This window comes from Nematolebias whitei, chromosome 9, assembly GCF_014905685.2.
Source record: "Nematolebias whitei isolate Nwh7 chromosome 9, NemWhi1, whole genome shotgun sequence".
In the NCBI taxonomy this organism is placed as follows: Eukaryota; Metazoa; Chordata; class Actinopteri; order Cyprinodontiformes; family Rivulidae; genus Nematolebias; species Nematolebias whitei.
In genome coordinates, this window is record NC_056506.1 from 17,588,016 (window position 1) to 17,605,600 (window position 17,585).

At 42.7% G+C, this 17,585-nt stretch overlaps 1 protein-coding gene across 1 annotated transcript in view; it reads right to left on the reverse strand.

Moving 5' to 3' along the window:
* The window catches only part of LOC119414901 (receptor-type tyrosine-protein phosphatase F-like), a 178,179-nt gene that overhangs the window by 122,962 nt on the left and 37,632 nt on the right, over window positions 1–17,585 (reverse strand). The window contains exons 4-5 of the mRNA XM_037682020.1: window positions 17,043–17,231; window positions 6,245–6,262 (exon numbers count right to left, since the gene is read on the reverse strand). Coding sequence (XP_037537948.1) covers window positions 6,245–6,262; window positions 17,043–17,231 — 207 coding nt within the window. The remainder of the gene's footprint in view (window positions 1–6,244; window positions 6,263–17,042; window positions 17,232–17,585) is intronic.

The window sequence follows — 17,585 nt, forward strand, 5'->3', positions numbered from 1 at the left end:
TATATATATATAATTTATTTTACCAGCCATCTTACCGGCACTATTCATTAAAAAAAATAAAAATATAAATTACTGTATGTATTTGTGTATGTTACCGGTATGTACTGTAGCATTCCGCTGTGGTTGACTGATGGTCACATGGCCTCAGAGAGGGATTATGGGTAAAATTTATGTTTGGCCTCAGAGAGGGATTATGGGTAAAATTTATGTTTGTTGTTAATCATTTCAGTTAGCTGTTTAGCACTGTTCTTTTAGTGATTAGTGATTACTAGTCTGTTGTTAATCTGGTAAGGATGGCCCATGGCACCTCCCTAGGGAGGTGCTTCAGGCATGGTGGACTGGGGGGAGACCCCAAGAAGGCCCAGAACACACTTGAGACTCAAACCCCTTTTCCATTAGTCCTGTACGGCACGGTTCAATTCGGCTCTGCATGGTTCGGCACGGTACAGTTGTTTTTCCATTACACTTCCAGTAACAGTTCTAGTGGGCGGGTTCAGCCCAAAAATTAATGCCACACGCCTTAGCAGCTGGTGGCGGTAATGCTCTATTAAGCTATTTTCTAGCCACTATTGAACATATTAGTAGAAGACCCTGAAATGATACACAACAAAATGGAGAATATTGTAGCTTTGTTGAACATTCTGCTCAGTCTGGTGCTTTTTGCCAGACATCAAAGAGAAGAGACCCGGGAAAGGCTGTAGGCAGCGAGGCCAAAGACTCTGGAGAAGTGCATTAGAGAAAATCAGGTATGTGATGAGAGGATCTAAAAACAAATTTCATAAGACCTGGAAATCTTTTATGACTTTTTTCAATAAACCCTCAACAATGGTCCAAGAATAGCAGGCTCTTGAGATTTAGGCTGAGCGTAGATTCATGAATTTTGACATTGGTGTTTGTATAGTCTTAATTGTTTTTGTTGCATACCTTGTACGTGACAGTATTTACTGGGGTGGGGGTGGTTTGTTGGGTGGGGTTTTTCTTTTGTTCTTCTCCCTTTTCTTCCTTGTAATTGTGTTTTTTTTTTTTTTGTATGTAATGTGGAAAACTTAATATATTAAACACTGAGAGTGTGGAAAGCCATAAAGATGCGAGCTAGAACGACATGTGATGGTAACCTAATGCTAATCTGCTATAGTGGGCTATATATACTGTATGTAAAAAGCTGAGCAAAAAAGTATGTAAATGTCGATTAAATACTGTTTAGTAATACATATGCTGTGTGTGTTTCAGATGAATCTCCAGCAAAATAATTGCAGTCTGGGAGCTTAACAAAGCCAGTCAGTGGTGGAATGTTATGGTTCCTGGTGCCCTAAACCCCTTATATGTACCATTTCAGTATAAATATTGACAAGATGTATTAAAAATATCCTGACATTTGTTATGTAATGACAATAGACCTTTTTCACGCTTCCGGGTTTTAAAGCAGATGTGGTGTTAAACAACTTCCGGTGGCTATAGCGTTAGCATTAGACAGTGAGGAAAATGGCTCAGTCGGTTTCTTTTGTTCAGTTCCTGGTTGTTCTTGTGGGGCAAGAAAACAACCATATCTGTCCTACCATGCTTTTCACAACGTACCCAGACCAAAGGAGGCAGTGGATCCAAGCGATCAGAAGAGATGAGGGTCCCGACATCTGCATAAAGCCAGGGAGCACTCGTAGAGACCTCTTGTGCGAAATTCTGTTCCCCTGTGAAAATCTGTTCCTCCTGTGTCGGGAGCGCGCACTGCAACCAGAGAGGCGGCTCCGACCGTCTTCACGGCTCATCTGATAGATTTTCAGTAAAACGAGTTCACATAATCATGTCACAGTTGTAACTTTCATTTTAATCGAAAGCTCGTGGTAAATAAATAAATGTAAAACCTCAAACAAATAAAAAATAACTGGTATTGTGTGGGGTGTTATACAGGTCGTGTTTTTTTTTTGTTTTGTTTCTTAATCGTCGAGAGAATCTATAACTTTGGTCATGTTGACTTTAGCCTGACAAATATCAGTCAGCCACCAACACATCATGCGTATTTATATATATTTTGTATTGCTAATATAGAAGGATGGAAGCTAGTGAGAGCAGGACATGAAAAATTAAACTTCCTGACAAGATAGGCTTTCTGGTAAATCTTGTTCAAATGAAAAATATGACAATATTGGAGAACAGATATTTCTAGCTGCTATTTTTTGGTGTTTAATGTCTGTTTTTTCTCTTATTTCTCTTGTGAAAAAAAAAGCTTAAACAACAAAGAATGTGGAACACAAGATTTCAGCTTGAAGTTCACACACTGTAATGTTTTGGTGATTATTTAATCATCTTGAGATTTAGGTTCATTCATCACACACAACTATCCTTGAGAATTTGGAAACATTTGCGCTTTAGTAGCCAAAGTTAGAGGGGGGGAACAGAATATTTCAGCCACCTGAAATATTCTGTCCCCCCCCCCCTCTAACTTTGGCAAATAAAGAGCAAATGTTTTCAAATTCACCGGACTTGTTGTCCATGATGAGAGGAATGAGCACAGTTAAGGACTTTTAGAAAAAGTATTTAGTTCCCATGTTGTGGGACTGCTCACAACATGGGAACTGCTTTCATGGACTTGCTCTATCGTGGTTTGTGGACGTACAGTCCGTCCAGAATACTGCGCACAAAAAATATTTTTTTACACACAATTGTGGACTGTACAGTAATATTACTGTACAGAACTCGTGTGAATGTGAAAAAGTTAATGACAAAAAAATAATAATTTGGACAGGTGCCGCGTGCCATTTTGTAGCTTTCTTTCATTCAGCTTCCAACTGTACTGTAATCACCACTCAGACGGACTACATTTCCCTCAAATCAATGATGTGCTGTACTGTAATCACCACTCAGACGGACTACATTTCCCTCAAATCAATGATGTGCTGTACTGTAATCAACACTCAGACGGACTACATTTCCCTCAAATCAATGCTGTGCTGTAACTGTAGCGTCTCTAGGCACTGTTTTCTGCCAAACAGTATTTTTGCAAAGCGAAGTCATGACTGCTGAACCGGCCTTTCAAACGTAACATTTAGTTAATGTCACATGGAAAACGTTTTTTAAGAGAATTCAACTTTACAAACTTAAGATTCAAAATAAATTGTAACTCATGTGAGGACATGTCTCTTTAAGAAACAGAGGCATTGTGCTATGTGACTCGGGCACTGATTGGCTGTTACAGCACAAGACGTCTGTTTACCTGCGTTCTTTTTCAAGTGGACATTAATCGTGTTATTGTTTCTAAAAGTTCTGTGCATTTAAAAGTTTCTGGCAACAAAACAAAACGCCAGAAATGCTTTTTAACCAAAATGCTTAGTAACCCGGGCACTGATTGGTAGTTGCGCTAGTAGCAGGGGATTTGTTTACCTCCATTCCTTTTCAACTGAACGGCTCCCAAATGTTCTGTGTGTTCAAAAGCTTCTGGCAGTGAACAGAAACACCAATTGGAAGATGCTGACAATTAAAGAGAAAGTGGAACTTCTGGACAAACTTTAAGATGGCCGTACCTACACGGATGCCGCCGTCCGCCTACTGTTGTTAAGATGGAAGCTGCATTGGTCGTGGGGATTAATTATTGCAGAAAATACTCCATCACTTTGGATACCAACACCAAAGGTGAAAAAACTTTATGATCATCTTGCGGCAAGCAGCATGGAGGAACTGAGACATGGTGATGTAATGAGGAGCGGGGAGGGGGACGAACCCGAAGCTGGACCTTTCGACCACCTGGTTCAACCACCGAACCACTGCATTTAGTGCAAGCAAGGGATGGTTCGACAAATTTCAAAAACGATTTGGATTAAAAAACGTTTCTCTGCACAGAGAGATTGCATCTGCTGACAGCAGGAGTGGAGGAGTTTGTTAACACGACATTCAAAGATCTGATTGCCGAATCAGGGGGCTACAGGTCTGAAAAAGTTTTTAACATGTTTATTCTTTCATCGCTATTTCATTTTAATCTTCGCTGGTGAGTACCCAATTTAAAATTAATATTTTTAAAAGAATTAAGAGTTTAGAAAATAGTTAGGAATATTGCAAGAGTGTGGGAAGGATTTAAAACGCCAATATATGCATGTATATAAATACTAAAATAAACTACTACTTACTACTTGTGTCCATTCCATCTCATGTACCACATGAGATGGAATAATGACAATAAAGTTACAGCTCTGGAAAGAAGAGGTACTTGAACTTGAACTTGGACAACTGTATCCCTACTTCGCAGTTTTTCACTTAGAGGGCAGGGTACGGAACCCCCGCAATAAACGAGGGACTACTGTATAACCCTAAAGAGCATTATGGGATAGATTTTGGAACAAGTAGGGGTGAACTAAGATTGTGTGTTATGAGATATCATGAGACTAAAACCTTATAAGATTTCTGTTGAAACCTGTTGAGTCGAAACATTTGGACCACTCATAAATCTGTTTGGGCTGAGAGGAAAAGTGTGGATCAAACTTTGTGGGTAGAAGAACAAAGTTTCCCTGACAGTCCTTGAGAGTTTTTTGTTGTTTCAAATATTTGTCAATTTGCTTAAGACTTTCCTTTTTGCTAAATCCTATAGTTAGGGTCAGCTTGGGTTTCCTGAGCTGTCCCTTAGTTATGCTGTTATAGGCTTAGACTGCTGGAGGACAAACTGACCACACTTTTCACTCTGCTACTGTCTTTACTTACTCTGCTCAACCTGTTTTGTATTTGTAATTATTTTTTCTATCCTTAACATGTGTTGTTTTGTCTTTCAGATACACCTGGACCTATACCTGGACCTACAATTCTGTGTTCGTCTGTCTCTCCTTCCTGTCCTCTCAACCAGCCGGTCAAAGCAGATGGCTGCTTGTCCTGAGCCTGGTTCTGCTGGAGGTTTCTTCCTTTTAAAAGGGAGTTTTTTCTTTCCACTGTTGCCACTGTGCTTGCTCAGGATGGGAGACTGCAACGAAGCCAAGATTCAACTTGTCTGCTGGATTCTTTAGATAGAGAACTTTACTAATAAAAGACTTTTATGTATGTGAATGTTTCTGTAAAGTGCCCTGAGACAACTTTGTTGTGATTTGGCGCTATATAAATAAACTGAATTGAAATTGAATTGAAATTGAATTGAAAGGTGCTGTATAAGTGCAGGGGCAGCATGGTGGCGCAACTGGTAGAGCTGCTGTCTCTCAGCGAGCAGGTCCCTGGTTCAAACCCCGGTCCAGGGGCCTTTCTGGGTGGAGTTTGCATGTTCTCTCCGTGCATGCGTGGGTTTTCTCCGGGTACTCCGGTTTCCTCCCACAGTCCAAAAACATGCATGTTAGGCTGATTGGTAACTCTAAAATTGTCCCTAGGTGTGAGTGAGAGAGTGAATGTTTGTTTGTCTCGTTTGTCTCTATGTGGCCCTGTGATGGACTTGCGACCCGTCCAGGGTGTACCCCGCCCCTCGCACAGTGATTGCTGGACATGGGCACCAGCGACCCCCGTGACCCAAAATGGAATAAGCGGGTAAAGAAAATGGATGGATGGATGGATGGATGGATATATAAGTACAGTCCATTTACCATTTATAACCAAAGTAAACAGAGGTCGTAGGATATAATGAAATGAAAAGTGGTCAAAGTTTAAAAATGTGTAGTCTTACATCTCTGGAGGATGCTGTACCAAATATAGAGACAATTACTAGAACACGAGATCCCGTAATCTCTGTGTCATGTTGCACACACAGGTTGGTTTTGTTATCTTTATGGGGACTTCCATTCATTTTTCGTTCATTTCTATAGCCTAACCCTGACCTCTACCCTAAACCTAACAAATCCTCAAGTCACACCTTAGTCCTAAACCTAACCCCTAACCACACTTCTTATGGGGCCTGGGCTTTGGGCCACATAAAGAGCAGTTGGTCCTCACATTGTAGTATCAGTTGGAAAAATGGGCCTTACAAAGTGACATAAACACACACACAAACACACACACACACAAAATGATTTGTTCAACCTGGACTTCGACTTCTTATTACATTGAGCTATTCCATCATTTATTAAAGGGTATAATTTTTTTGTATTTGCCCTCCTTCCTGTTTGATCTCTTCCAGAACATCCACACCTTTGAAAACTTACTAAGACAGCACGGAACAAGGACAGAGTGAGTGGACATAGACTAACTACAGGAACAAGAGTAACAGAGTGGGGGGACAAACACAAACTACAGGGACAAGAGGGACAGAGTAAGGGGATGAAGACATGGTCTCTGGACCCAGCATTCTTACCTCTTATTGGTGTACCACCTGTGAGGTAATTGAATGCAGACAGGATAAAAACCCCATAAGAGGAGGGATGAGTAGAGCAGAGGAGCAAAGAAGAAAAACACAAGTTTTATATTTAAATCCATTTTCAGAAACATGTACGACTCTGGATCAGTGTGAGTTAATGACAGGCTCAAGTATCATTAACAGCACATGTCTGCAGAGGAAGATGTAGGAAATGTGACTTCAGTATAAATCAGATTAATCCCTATCCAAAGTATTTTAAACTAAAATCAACTGGATTTTATTCTGGAGGTGAAGACGTTTCCTCTCTTTCACTCTCCAGATTTCTTTAAATAAAAAAGACAGCCACAGAACAGCTTTAAATTTATTTTATTTCCCAGGATCCCGTAAAGGCTTGGTGTGCACAGCTTCACATCAGATCTGAAAAACAATCAGCTATATGTCGTTTCCATTTTCTCTTAAAAGTCAGGAAAGAAGCTTTTGGCTCAGATGAAGTTTTGTTTGCTCACTTTGTTTAACCTTTGATCTGATTGAGTCCCCAGAATGGCTTCCAAAGTTCCTGCAGGTTCTCAGAACTCTTGCCTGAATTTCAGAGGTCTTTCATTCAAATTGTTAATATGTTAAAAAAATATGTGATAAACTTTCTCTCAAAATAGTCATTGAGTCATGCCAGCAACTTCAAATTCTCTCAAGAGCCTCGAATGTGTTTTTTACCAGCAGAGAGGTCTCCTCCAACAAAAACCATGTCAGAGCTCTGAAAACTGGCACAGATCTACCTGTCTTTAAGTCTACAGTGTCCTACAGATCAGCCTTTCATCATGTCTACAGTGTCCTCCAGATCTGTCTGTCTTCATATGTACAGTGTCCTCCAGATCTGTCTGTCTTCATATGTACAGTGTCCTCCAGATCTGTCTGTCTTCATGTGTACAGTGTCCTGCAGATCTACCTGTGTTCATTTCTACAGTGTCCTCCAAATCTGCCTTTCATTATGTCAACAGTGTCCTCCAGATCTGTCTTTGTCTACAGTGCCCTCCAGATCTGTCTTTCATATCTAAAGTGCCCTCCAAATCTGCCTGTATTCATGTCTACAGTGTCCTCCAAATCTGCCTATGAGTAATGCCACAGATATCTATAAGCAGCGCAGTACGGAGCACTTCAGAAGTGAGCACATCAGCAGCATTTTGAGTGAACTGTTTCTGAAAATTCCAGCCCACTTATACAAACCAGATTCCAAAAAAGTTGGGACACTAAACAAATTGTGAATAAAAACTGAATGCAATGATGTGGGGGTGCCAACATCTAATATTTTATTCAGAGTAGAACACAAATCACAGATCAAAAGTTTAAACTGAGAGAATGTATCATTTTAAGGAAAAAAAAATCTGTTGTTTCCAAATTTCATGGTGTCAACAAATCCCAAAAAAGTTGGGACAAGTCCATTTTTACCACTGTGTGGCATCCCCCCTTCTTCTTACAACACACAACAGACGTCTGGGGACAGAGGAGACCAGTTTCTCAAGTTTAGAAATAGGAATGCTCTCCCATTCATGTCTAATACAGGCCTCTAACTGTTCAATCGTCTTGGGCCTTCTTTGTCGCACCTTCCTCTTTATGATGCGCCAGATGTTCTCTATAGGTGAAAGATCTGGACTGCAGGCTGGCCATTTCAGTACCCGGATCCTTGTCCTACGTAGCCATGATGTTGTGATTGCTGCAGAATGTGGTCTGGCATTATCGTGTTGAAAAATGCAGGGTCTTCCCTGAAAGAGATGACGTCTAGATGGGAGCATATGTTGTTCTAGAACCTGAACATAGTTCTCTGCATTAATGGTGCCTTTCCAGACATGCAAGCTGCCCATGCCACAAGTGCTCATGCAACCCCATACCATCAGTGATGCAGGCTTCTGAACAGAGCGTTGATAACAACTTGGGCTATCCTTGTCCTCTCTGGTCCGAATGACATGGCGTCCCAGTGTTCCATAAAGAACTTCAAATCGTGACTCATCTGACCACAGAACAGTCTTCCATTTTGCCACACTCCATTTTAAATGACCCCTGGCCCAATGCAAACGTCTGAGCTTGTAGAGCTTGCTTAGAAATGGCTTCCTCTTTGCACTGTAGAGTTTCAGCTGGCAACGGCGGATGGCACGGTGGATTATGTTCACTGACAATGCTTTCTGGAAGTATTCCTGAGCCCATTCTGTTATTTCCTTGACAGTGGCATTCCTGTTTGAGGTGCAGTGATGTTTAAGGGCCCGGAGATCACGAGCATCCAGTAGAGTTTTACGACCTTGACCCTTACGCACAGCGATTGTTCCAGATTCTCTGAATCTTTGGATGATGTTATGCACGGTTGATGATGATAACTTAAAAGTCTTTGCTATTTTACGCTGGGTAACACCATTCTGGTATTGCTGCACTATCTTTCTGTGCAACAATGGTGGAATTGGTGATCCTCTTACCATCTTGGCTTCTGAGAGACACTGACACTCTGAGAAGCTCTTTTTATACCCAGTCATGTTGTCAGTTGACCTAATTAGTGTTAATTGGTCTTCCAGCTGTTCGTTATATGCTCAATTTCCTTTTTCCAGCCACTTATTGCTACTTGTCCCAACTTTTTTGGGATTTGTTGACACTGTGAAATTTTGAATCAACATATTTTTCCTTTAAAATGTTACATTTACTCAGATTAAACTTTTGATCTGTCATCTATGTTATATTACGAATAAAATATTGACATTTGCCCATCTCCACATCATTGCATTTAGTTTTTATTCACAATTTGTTTAGTGTCCCAACTTTTTTGGAATCCAGTTTGTATGTGCATGGCTTGTAAAACTGCATTTTTTTTCTTTTTTCATTTAGCCTTTATTTATCCAGGTTAGTCTCATTGAGCCACGAGAACTCATTTTCAAGAGAGACCTGTTTTTTTCTTTTAGGGAGCACATGGTGGGGGTTAAGGGCCTTGCTCATGGGCCCAGGGTGGGGCGAATGAGGGTGGGGGCAAGTGTGGGTGTTTCATCTACCCCACCCACAATTTTTTATGTTGTCGGGGCCCAGGCGTGAACCGGCGATCTTCGGATCACAAGCCCACCTCTCTAACCTCTGCGCCACCACTCCCCCAGTTTTGCATGTTGTTTGTTGTTTACCTCATTGTTCCCGCCTCAGCCCATTTTGTTCCCTCCTTGGCATCTGGCCTCACATTTAGGGCTTACTCTGCTTGAGTACACTTTAGAAATGATGACTCTGTCAGACTCTGACCATTTTTTATGAATGGTTACTTATCAATAGCATGATTTATCCACCTTATTCCTAGGCCCCATTGTTTGTATGAATTATGGAATGACTTACGGTGCGGACAGGAACCGGTGTTCGTTTATGTGTGAACGGTACGAGCTAATGTAATTTCTCGGAGCATTTTGGATTTAATTTAAACATATAAGAACACCACCTGTCAGAGTGCAAACAGGACAATATAATCATACCTACTGCCTGCTGCCTGCTGCGCACAAGGGATGGAGGATGACCTGACGAAGTGGCCAAAGATTACATCTACTAGCATTTTTAGCTACATCCAATAGCATATTTAGCTACATCCAATAGCATATTTAGCTACTTCATTAACTCGGTTGCTTCAGACAGCAAAGTAATAAACTAGCTGAAACGCTCTGAGGTGTATTATTATCTACACAGTAATACGATCAGTCGTGTTTTGTTAAAAGAGTCTTATTTGCCTTAAAGCAGACATAGAGCCCATCAGCCAAAGCCTTAAAGTCCTCCATCACTGAGCTTGGTTTAATTATAGAGAAAATCATAACACAGAAAACGAACAAATACTATAATGCTGTGTCCTCCATACACTTGAAATCATAACCGATATTCTCATCACACTGTTGTCAATCATTCTGAGGATCTGGCGTCTCTTCTCCGGTGGTTTATTGTAGTCCAGACACAAAGTAAGATGCAGGTTTTCCTCCATGGGCCATTTATCAACAAAGTGAAATGAGCACACAGACAGAGTTTTGGGTGGTCTCTTGAAGTTCATATTTTAAGCCACATTCTTCTTAATTCCTAATCTGTAGGTAGAAGATGGAAACTATACTGCTTTTCACAGGAACACTCTTTTTGTTTTGGGTCCATGTTCAAAACTCTGTTGTTGTAGCCACTGATTTAGTTTGGTCTGGATGTTCATGCAACCGTAAACACAACAGGCACCTGAATTCAGCACTGCTATTTTACTAACTTTATGGTTTTTAAATAAATGTAAACAAAACAAAAACAGTGTTTTCTATGCTAAACTGAATGCAAACTACTTTCAAATAAACCGCGGTCTGTGCTCCGCTACCATGGTTAACTGCTACTTCCAGTGTCAGACAGGAAGTTGTACCCTGAATCATTTATACAGTAGAGAACCCAGGAAGAAGGTGGCTAGACCTAGACAATTTTTTAGTTTTGACAGAGGGCTGAACATATGTGAAGAAGTGTAGCTGTAATGCTAATGAGATGGGTTGAAGTCATAAACAACATCTGACTATTTGGAGAGAAAATCTGCTTGAGGCGTATTCACTTCATGACCTACGTGATATACTGACCCTCGGTAGAACGGTACGGATTCAGGTTTAAGGCTGTTCACACTGTTTAGGGGGCAGCTGTAGCTGAGTGTTTAGAGCAGTCGTCCTCCAATGGGAGAGTTGGGGGTTTGATTCCACCAGCAGTCACATGTTGATGTGTCCCTGGGTAAGACACTGAACCCCTCATTGTCTCTGATGTGTATCCCATTGGTGTCTGAATGTGATCTAAAGCTCAGATTAGTCTCCACAGATTCAAATTATCTTTGTAGAGATGTAGTAGAATAGAGTTCTGCATGAATGTGTATGTGGAGGTAAATAAGGACACAGATTGTGTGTAAAGATCTTTGAGTATCTGGATTAGATAGAAAGGAACTATACAAATACAGTCCATTTAACAATTACTGTTAGGACTTATTTGGTTGGTGTTCAGTTCTGTAACTGACTGGACCATTTGGACAAACTAAGATTTTTGTGATAAAACAGAGTCTCAGTAAATGGTAAATGGACTGTTTTTTTTTTTTTCTTTCTCTCACCACTTGCTCTCATGCAAGACAGACGCATTTCTTCACTCTCCCATCTTCCTCCTGCTTTTTCACTCTCTGTCTTGTGTATCAGAACTCCTATTTACACATCTTCCGAAACATACAGTAAACTACTGTCATGGATCGGATCAGCTGGACTTTCATAGAAATCAATAAAATTTCAACAAAGTGACAGGGTCCTGGAGAACCCTCATGCCCCGCTGAGACGCACGTGGCAGGATACGTAATGGATCTGATGTGCCTTTCCGTATTGTCTCTGGAGGATGCCAAAGATATTGGAATAGCAGGGTTTCTGCTTTTTGGCACCGGTAGATACCTATGTTATCGGCTATTAAAAAAGATAGCTGCAGCAGTTTCGGCCATGGCAAAGCTGCCAACCATGTCTGCAGGTTTGGTTTGTGCTTTGAGCACTCAAAATCAGCTGATTTACGAGCTAAACCATAAGATAGAAGTGATTTCTGAGAATCGTAGGCCACTTGCGACTTCTGGGACTCGCCAGCATGTTGGGAACAACCTTGGAGAAAGCTAATAAACAGGGACCAGTGGAATGCCCACAAATCTGACCATTTTGGATTAAAAGTACCAGCAGAACTCAAGGCTGACGAGAAAAATCAACAATTGTGGCGTATCTGAATCTGACTCCCCTGTTTGGCCTCACAGCAGGCCAACTTATAAAAATTTCTCCTGGGATATGTGTAAACTGAGAAAGCTGTCTATCGCACTACACTACACTACACTACACTACACTACACTACAGTATCCTCATTTATCCATTCATACAACACTCTACTAGAGCTCTACAAATACTAATCTGAATCTGTGGAGACTAATCAGTGCTTTAAATCACATTTACACACTGATGGGACACACATTGGAGGCAATGAGGGGTTCAGTGTCTTGCCCAGGGACACTTCAACATGTAACTGATGGTGGAATTGATCCCTCCAACTCTCCCATTGGAGGACGACTGCTCTAACCACTCAGCCACAATTGCCCCAGTAGGATTCAGTAGGACTCCACAGGTTCAGGTTTAGGGCTGTGCACACCGTTTGGACTTCTTCTTTGTTTGGTGTTCAGTTCTGTTACTGATTGGACCATTTGGACCTACTAAGACTCATGTGCAGCAAATGGTACAGTGGGCTAGTTACCATGCAGATGTCAGCCATCTGATAATCAACCAGCTACTGTCAGACATGTAAGCATAGAAAACAGAAGGGATGGTGCGTCACTGGAAGCTGTGTGACCCGTGGGGTTATGATAAAGGGCTCATCAGCAGCTTCCAGTGGGGGATTGTACTGGATAATACTGAGCCCTGCCATCACCTCCTCTCATTCTTGTCCCACATCATGCCACACTAAAACATCAAGTCAGTGTGCCGTGACAACGTTTCAAGGTTCATTGTGAAAAATAATCAAAGCATATTATATTTTCACAATGTCTGGACTGGAAGGATAAGGATTTTCTGTTGCAGAGTCCATCAATAGAGGTGTATGTATGTGTGTGTGTGTGTGTGTGTGTAGTCAACTCTCAAAGCTGAATTAAAAAAAAAAATCAGTTAGTAATGGACTTGGTTCTTTTGATCCAAATACAATGTATAGAAGTTTCCAATAACTGGACAAAAAAGGAGGAACAATGTAAAAAAACTTCCAGTATCAAAACCCTAAAGTTTGGTGTGTTACTAAAATCGGATTAGATGTGATTCTCTGGTACGTTTATTGCAATGAAATGCCCTGTTCAGACACACTACCTAAATCCATGTTTAGCTATTTAGCTAAATACTGTACAGGTGTGAACACAACCTGTCCTGATCCTGGATGTAGACCCTCCTGCTGGACTGACGTGAGCCCACAACAGAAGCAACGTCAGTACCTGGAAGTCTCAGGTAAAAAAGGAAAAGTCCACCCAGCTGCTGGATGATTAAAGATAATTTAACCTCCATCGTTGAAAATATTCTGAATACAGTTTTCTGCTTGCTTTGTTTGTTTGTTTTGTTTAACTCGTTTTAGAAATTATTTGACAAAAACCTTAACAAAAACAGTTTATTTGTGGTTAGTGGGTCTAATTGTTTTGGAGCTGAGTGACCCACGGTGGTCACTGAGAACCAAAATATAATGTAATTGATAGGGAAGCAGTCTGAGTGGTTTTAATTGTTTTAGATCCACCTGACGACCCACAGAGATGACCGGACATTCACAGTACAGCTGTGAAACAGCTGATGTCTGCCAGTGCGCTGTGGGTTACTGTGGAAGATTGTTGAAGGTTCTGAGCTCTGTGAAGATCATTGTTGTTTTCTTTATTTCTTAGATCCAAGATGGCGCCATGTGCGGTCGCCCTGGCATTCTGGTGCGCTCCGTTTTTTTTTTGTTGTTTTTGTGCGTTAATCGTGTGTCTGCGTGCTCCTACACTTGCGAGGAGCTACTAAACATCAGAATTACAACCCATGAGGATATTACTCCAGTTTTTTTTGTGCCTGCTGCAGAACTTGTGCACTTTTTGGCCAAAAGAGTGAGACTTTGAAGGAGGGGCAGAAGAGCCAGAGCGCTCATGTCTCCGGAGGCGCGGTACACGCATGCCTTTACCTGGAATATTCCTCTCCAACGTCCGTTCCCTCTACAACAAAATGGACAAGATAGCGCTGCTGATGAGAAGGAAAAGCGATTTTTCCTCCTCCTGTGTGCTGTGCTTCACGGAGACATTGCTCAACGAGCAGACCCCGGAATCCGCGCTCCTTCTCGAGGGTTTCCAGCTCCTCCGCGCTGACAGACAGCGGGAACTTTCTGGAGGAAAGAAAAAAGGCGGAGGAGTCTGTTTCCTTATCAACAACGCCTGGTGCTCCGATGTGACAGTGATCTCCCAGCACTGCTCTCTTTCTCTGGAATATCTATTCATAAACTGCAAACCGTTCTACTCTCCACGTCAGTTCACTTCATTCATTCTGGCCGCTGTTTACATCCCACCGTGCGCGGACGTGCACAAGGCTGAGCGCGTGCTCGCGGACCAGATTACGAGTGTAGAGTGGGCTTTTACGGACTCCCTTGTTATCATCCTTGGAGATTTTAACAAAGCAAACCTCAGGCATGAACTACCTAAATATAAACAGTTTATTAAATGCCCGACCAGAGAAGGGAACACGCTGGATCACTGTTACACCTCAGTGAGAGGTGCTTATCGTGCTGTGCCTCGTGCTGCCCTGGGTCTCTCAGATCATGAGATGATTCACCTCATACCTGCATACAGACAGAGACTGAAGCTCTCAAAACCTGTGGTGAGGACATCCAAAAAGTGGACCAGTGAAGCTGTGGAGGAGCTACGCACGTGTTTGGACACCACAGACTGGGACCTGTTCAGGGCTTCTACAGACAGTCTAGACAAATACACAAACACTGTGACGTCATATATACATTCTGTAAGGACAGCATCATCCCATCACGCTCCAGAGTCATTTTCAATAATGATAAACCCTGGTTCACATCCAAAGTAAAGAGCTTCATCAGCAGAAGGAGGCTGCTTTCAGAGAGTGGGACAGAGACAACTACAGACGTGTGAAGTATGGATTTAGCAGGGAGGTGTCGAAGGCTAAATCCAGGTACAATACACGGCTTGAACAACAGTTCTCTGCAAACGACTCTGCCACTGTCTGGAGGGGGCTGAAAGAGATAACTAATTACAAGCCCAGAGCACCTCATTCTACAGACAATCTCAAACGCAAACGATCTGAACGACTTCTATTCACGCTTTGAAGTCATGGACTCACATTCCTCCATCCTCCACACCACCCCCAGCCCAACTGGTTTAACCACTTTGGACTGCCCCCGACAACCCCCTGCTATCTCTGTACAAGAGGATGAAGTAAGGAGGCTTTCTAAAAGGCTGAATACACATAAGGCTGCAGGCCCAGACCTTGTGTCACCCTCCACGCTGAGACATTGTGCTGGAGAGTTGGCTTTGGTCTTCACAGGGATCTTCAACTCTTCTCTGGAGTCATGCCACGTCCCAGCCTGTTTCAAGTCCTCCATCGTCGTCCCTGTCCCCAAGAAGCCACGTGTCACAGGACTAAATGACTACAGACCTGTAGCTCTCACATCTGTAGTCATGAAAACCTTTGAACGTTTGGTTTTATCTCACCTCAAGTCCATCACCAACCCCCTCCTGGACCCCCTGCAGTTTGCCTACAGGGCCAACAGGTCTGTAGATGACACAATAAAGCTGGCTCTCCACTTCATCCTGCAGCACCTGGACTCCCCAGGAACCTACGCCAGAATCCTGTTCATGGACTTCAGCTCTGCATTTAACACCATCCTCCCTGCTCTGCTCCAAGACAAGCTCTCCCTGCTCCATGTACCTGACTCCACCTGCAGGTGGATCACAGACTTCCTGACAGACCGGAGTCAGTGCGTGCGGCTGGGGAGAGCTGTCTCGGACACTCAAACTGTAAGCACAGGATCTCCACAGGGCTGTGTGCTTTCCCCTCTGCTTTTCTCCCTGTACACCAACTGCTGCACCTCCAGCCACAACTCTGTGAAACTTATTAAGTTTGCAGATGACACCACCCTCATCGGGCTCATCTCGGACGGTGATGAGTCTGCATACAGGAGGGAGGTGGACCGGCTGGTGACCTGGTGCAGCAGCAACAACCTGGAACTCAATGCCCGGAAGACAGTGGAGATGATTGTGGATTTCAGGAAAGCCACAGCCCCTCTGCCCCCCCCTCACCTGTAATGATACCCCCATCACCACTGCGAACTCTTATCGGTTCCTCGGCACCACCATCACCCAGGACCTCAAGTGGGAGCCGACCATCAGCTCCCTCATCAAGAAGGCCCAGCAGAGACTGTACTTCCTGCGACAGCTGAAGAAGGCCAAGCTGCCGGCCAAGCTGATGGTGCAGTTATACACGGCCATCATCGAGTCCATCCTCAGCTCCTCCATCATGGTGTGGTACGCCGGGGCCACTGCCAGGGACAGACTCAGACTGCAGCGCGTTGTGCGCTCAGCTGAGAAGGTGATCGGCTGCAGCCTTCCATCCCTCCACGACCTGTACGTCTCCAGGACTGTGAGGCGAGCAGGTCGGATCACAGCTGACCCTGCTCACCCTGCACACGGACTGTTCTAACCACTCCCCTCAGGCAGGAGGCTTCGGTCCATTCGGACCAGAACCTCCCGCCATAAGAACAGTTTCTTCCCCTCTGCTGTTGGACTCCTGAACACTCATAATGTTACCTCATAATTTCTGCTTTGGTCACATTACATCTGTATTATAATTGAATACTCCATCTGTACTGTTCTCTAAGCTTTTTTTTTTATTGTTTTCTATTATATGGGTGTACACATGTTTTATGTTATGTTTTCATTTTTACTTTATTTTACTTTATTACTATTCGCACCTTTATGTTGAAGCAAATTCCTAGTTTGTGAACCTCGTTCATTGACATGGCAATAATAAACTGATTCTGATTCTAGATCACATCTGCTAGCTCTGCATGTTAACTGCCAGGTTGAACGCTCTCAGTCAGAGCTGCAGGTGAATCACCTTAGGCAAATCTTTAACAGCAGGTCTGAACAGGACTATTCTTTAGGGTCAAATGGCCTCTTTTTCTGTGTTTTATATTTAACATATACAGGGAGTGTATATGTGTATATGTATGTGTACCATTTCCATCATGACACAGACTCAGAAGGCTTCACCTGAACGCAGCTGTTTGATTCGCCCATTGCTACTGCTGGTGTCCACAGGAAGCATATCTTTGAACCAGTAGATCTCTGGGTCAGGGTTCCCACTGGCTGCACATAACATTGTGGCAGTAGTTGTCCTTTCCACAACCTTCAGCTGGGGCCCCATGTCAATGGTAGGGAACCCATGTGGTATCTGGTCCTCTGAGGAAAAACACACAGAGACAAATCGTGAAGTTTTTGATTTAATACTCTAAAACATCCTGGTCTGGAATATTCTTTGTAATTTCCTATGAAAATGAAACACATCTAAACCACTGAAATGATTCAGTCTGTTGGCCATCTGAGGTCAAAACCAGGACTCCTGTGGGAGGAAGACCAGTTGAATGAATCAACACAGTCAATAATATTGGCTATCAACCTAAAACAAGTTTATGAAAAAAACATTTTCTTGATTATCTAAAAAAAGTTAAGTCAGGTCCTCTGGACAAGTTTAAAAAAATTGTTGAAACGGTTCATCTTTAATCCTTAATACTTCGTATATGGCGGGCAATATTA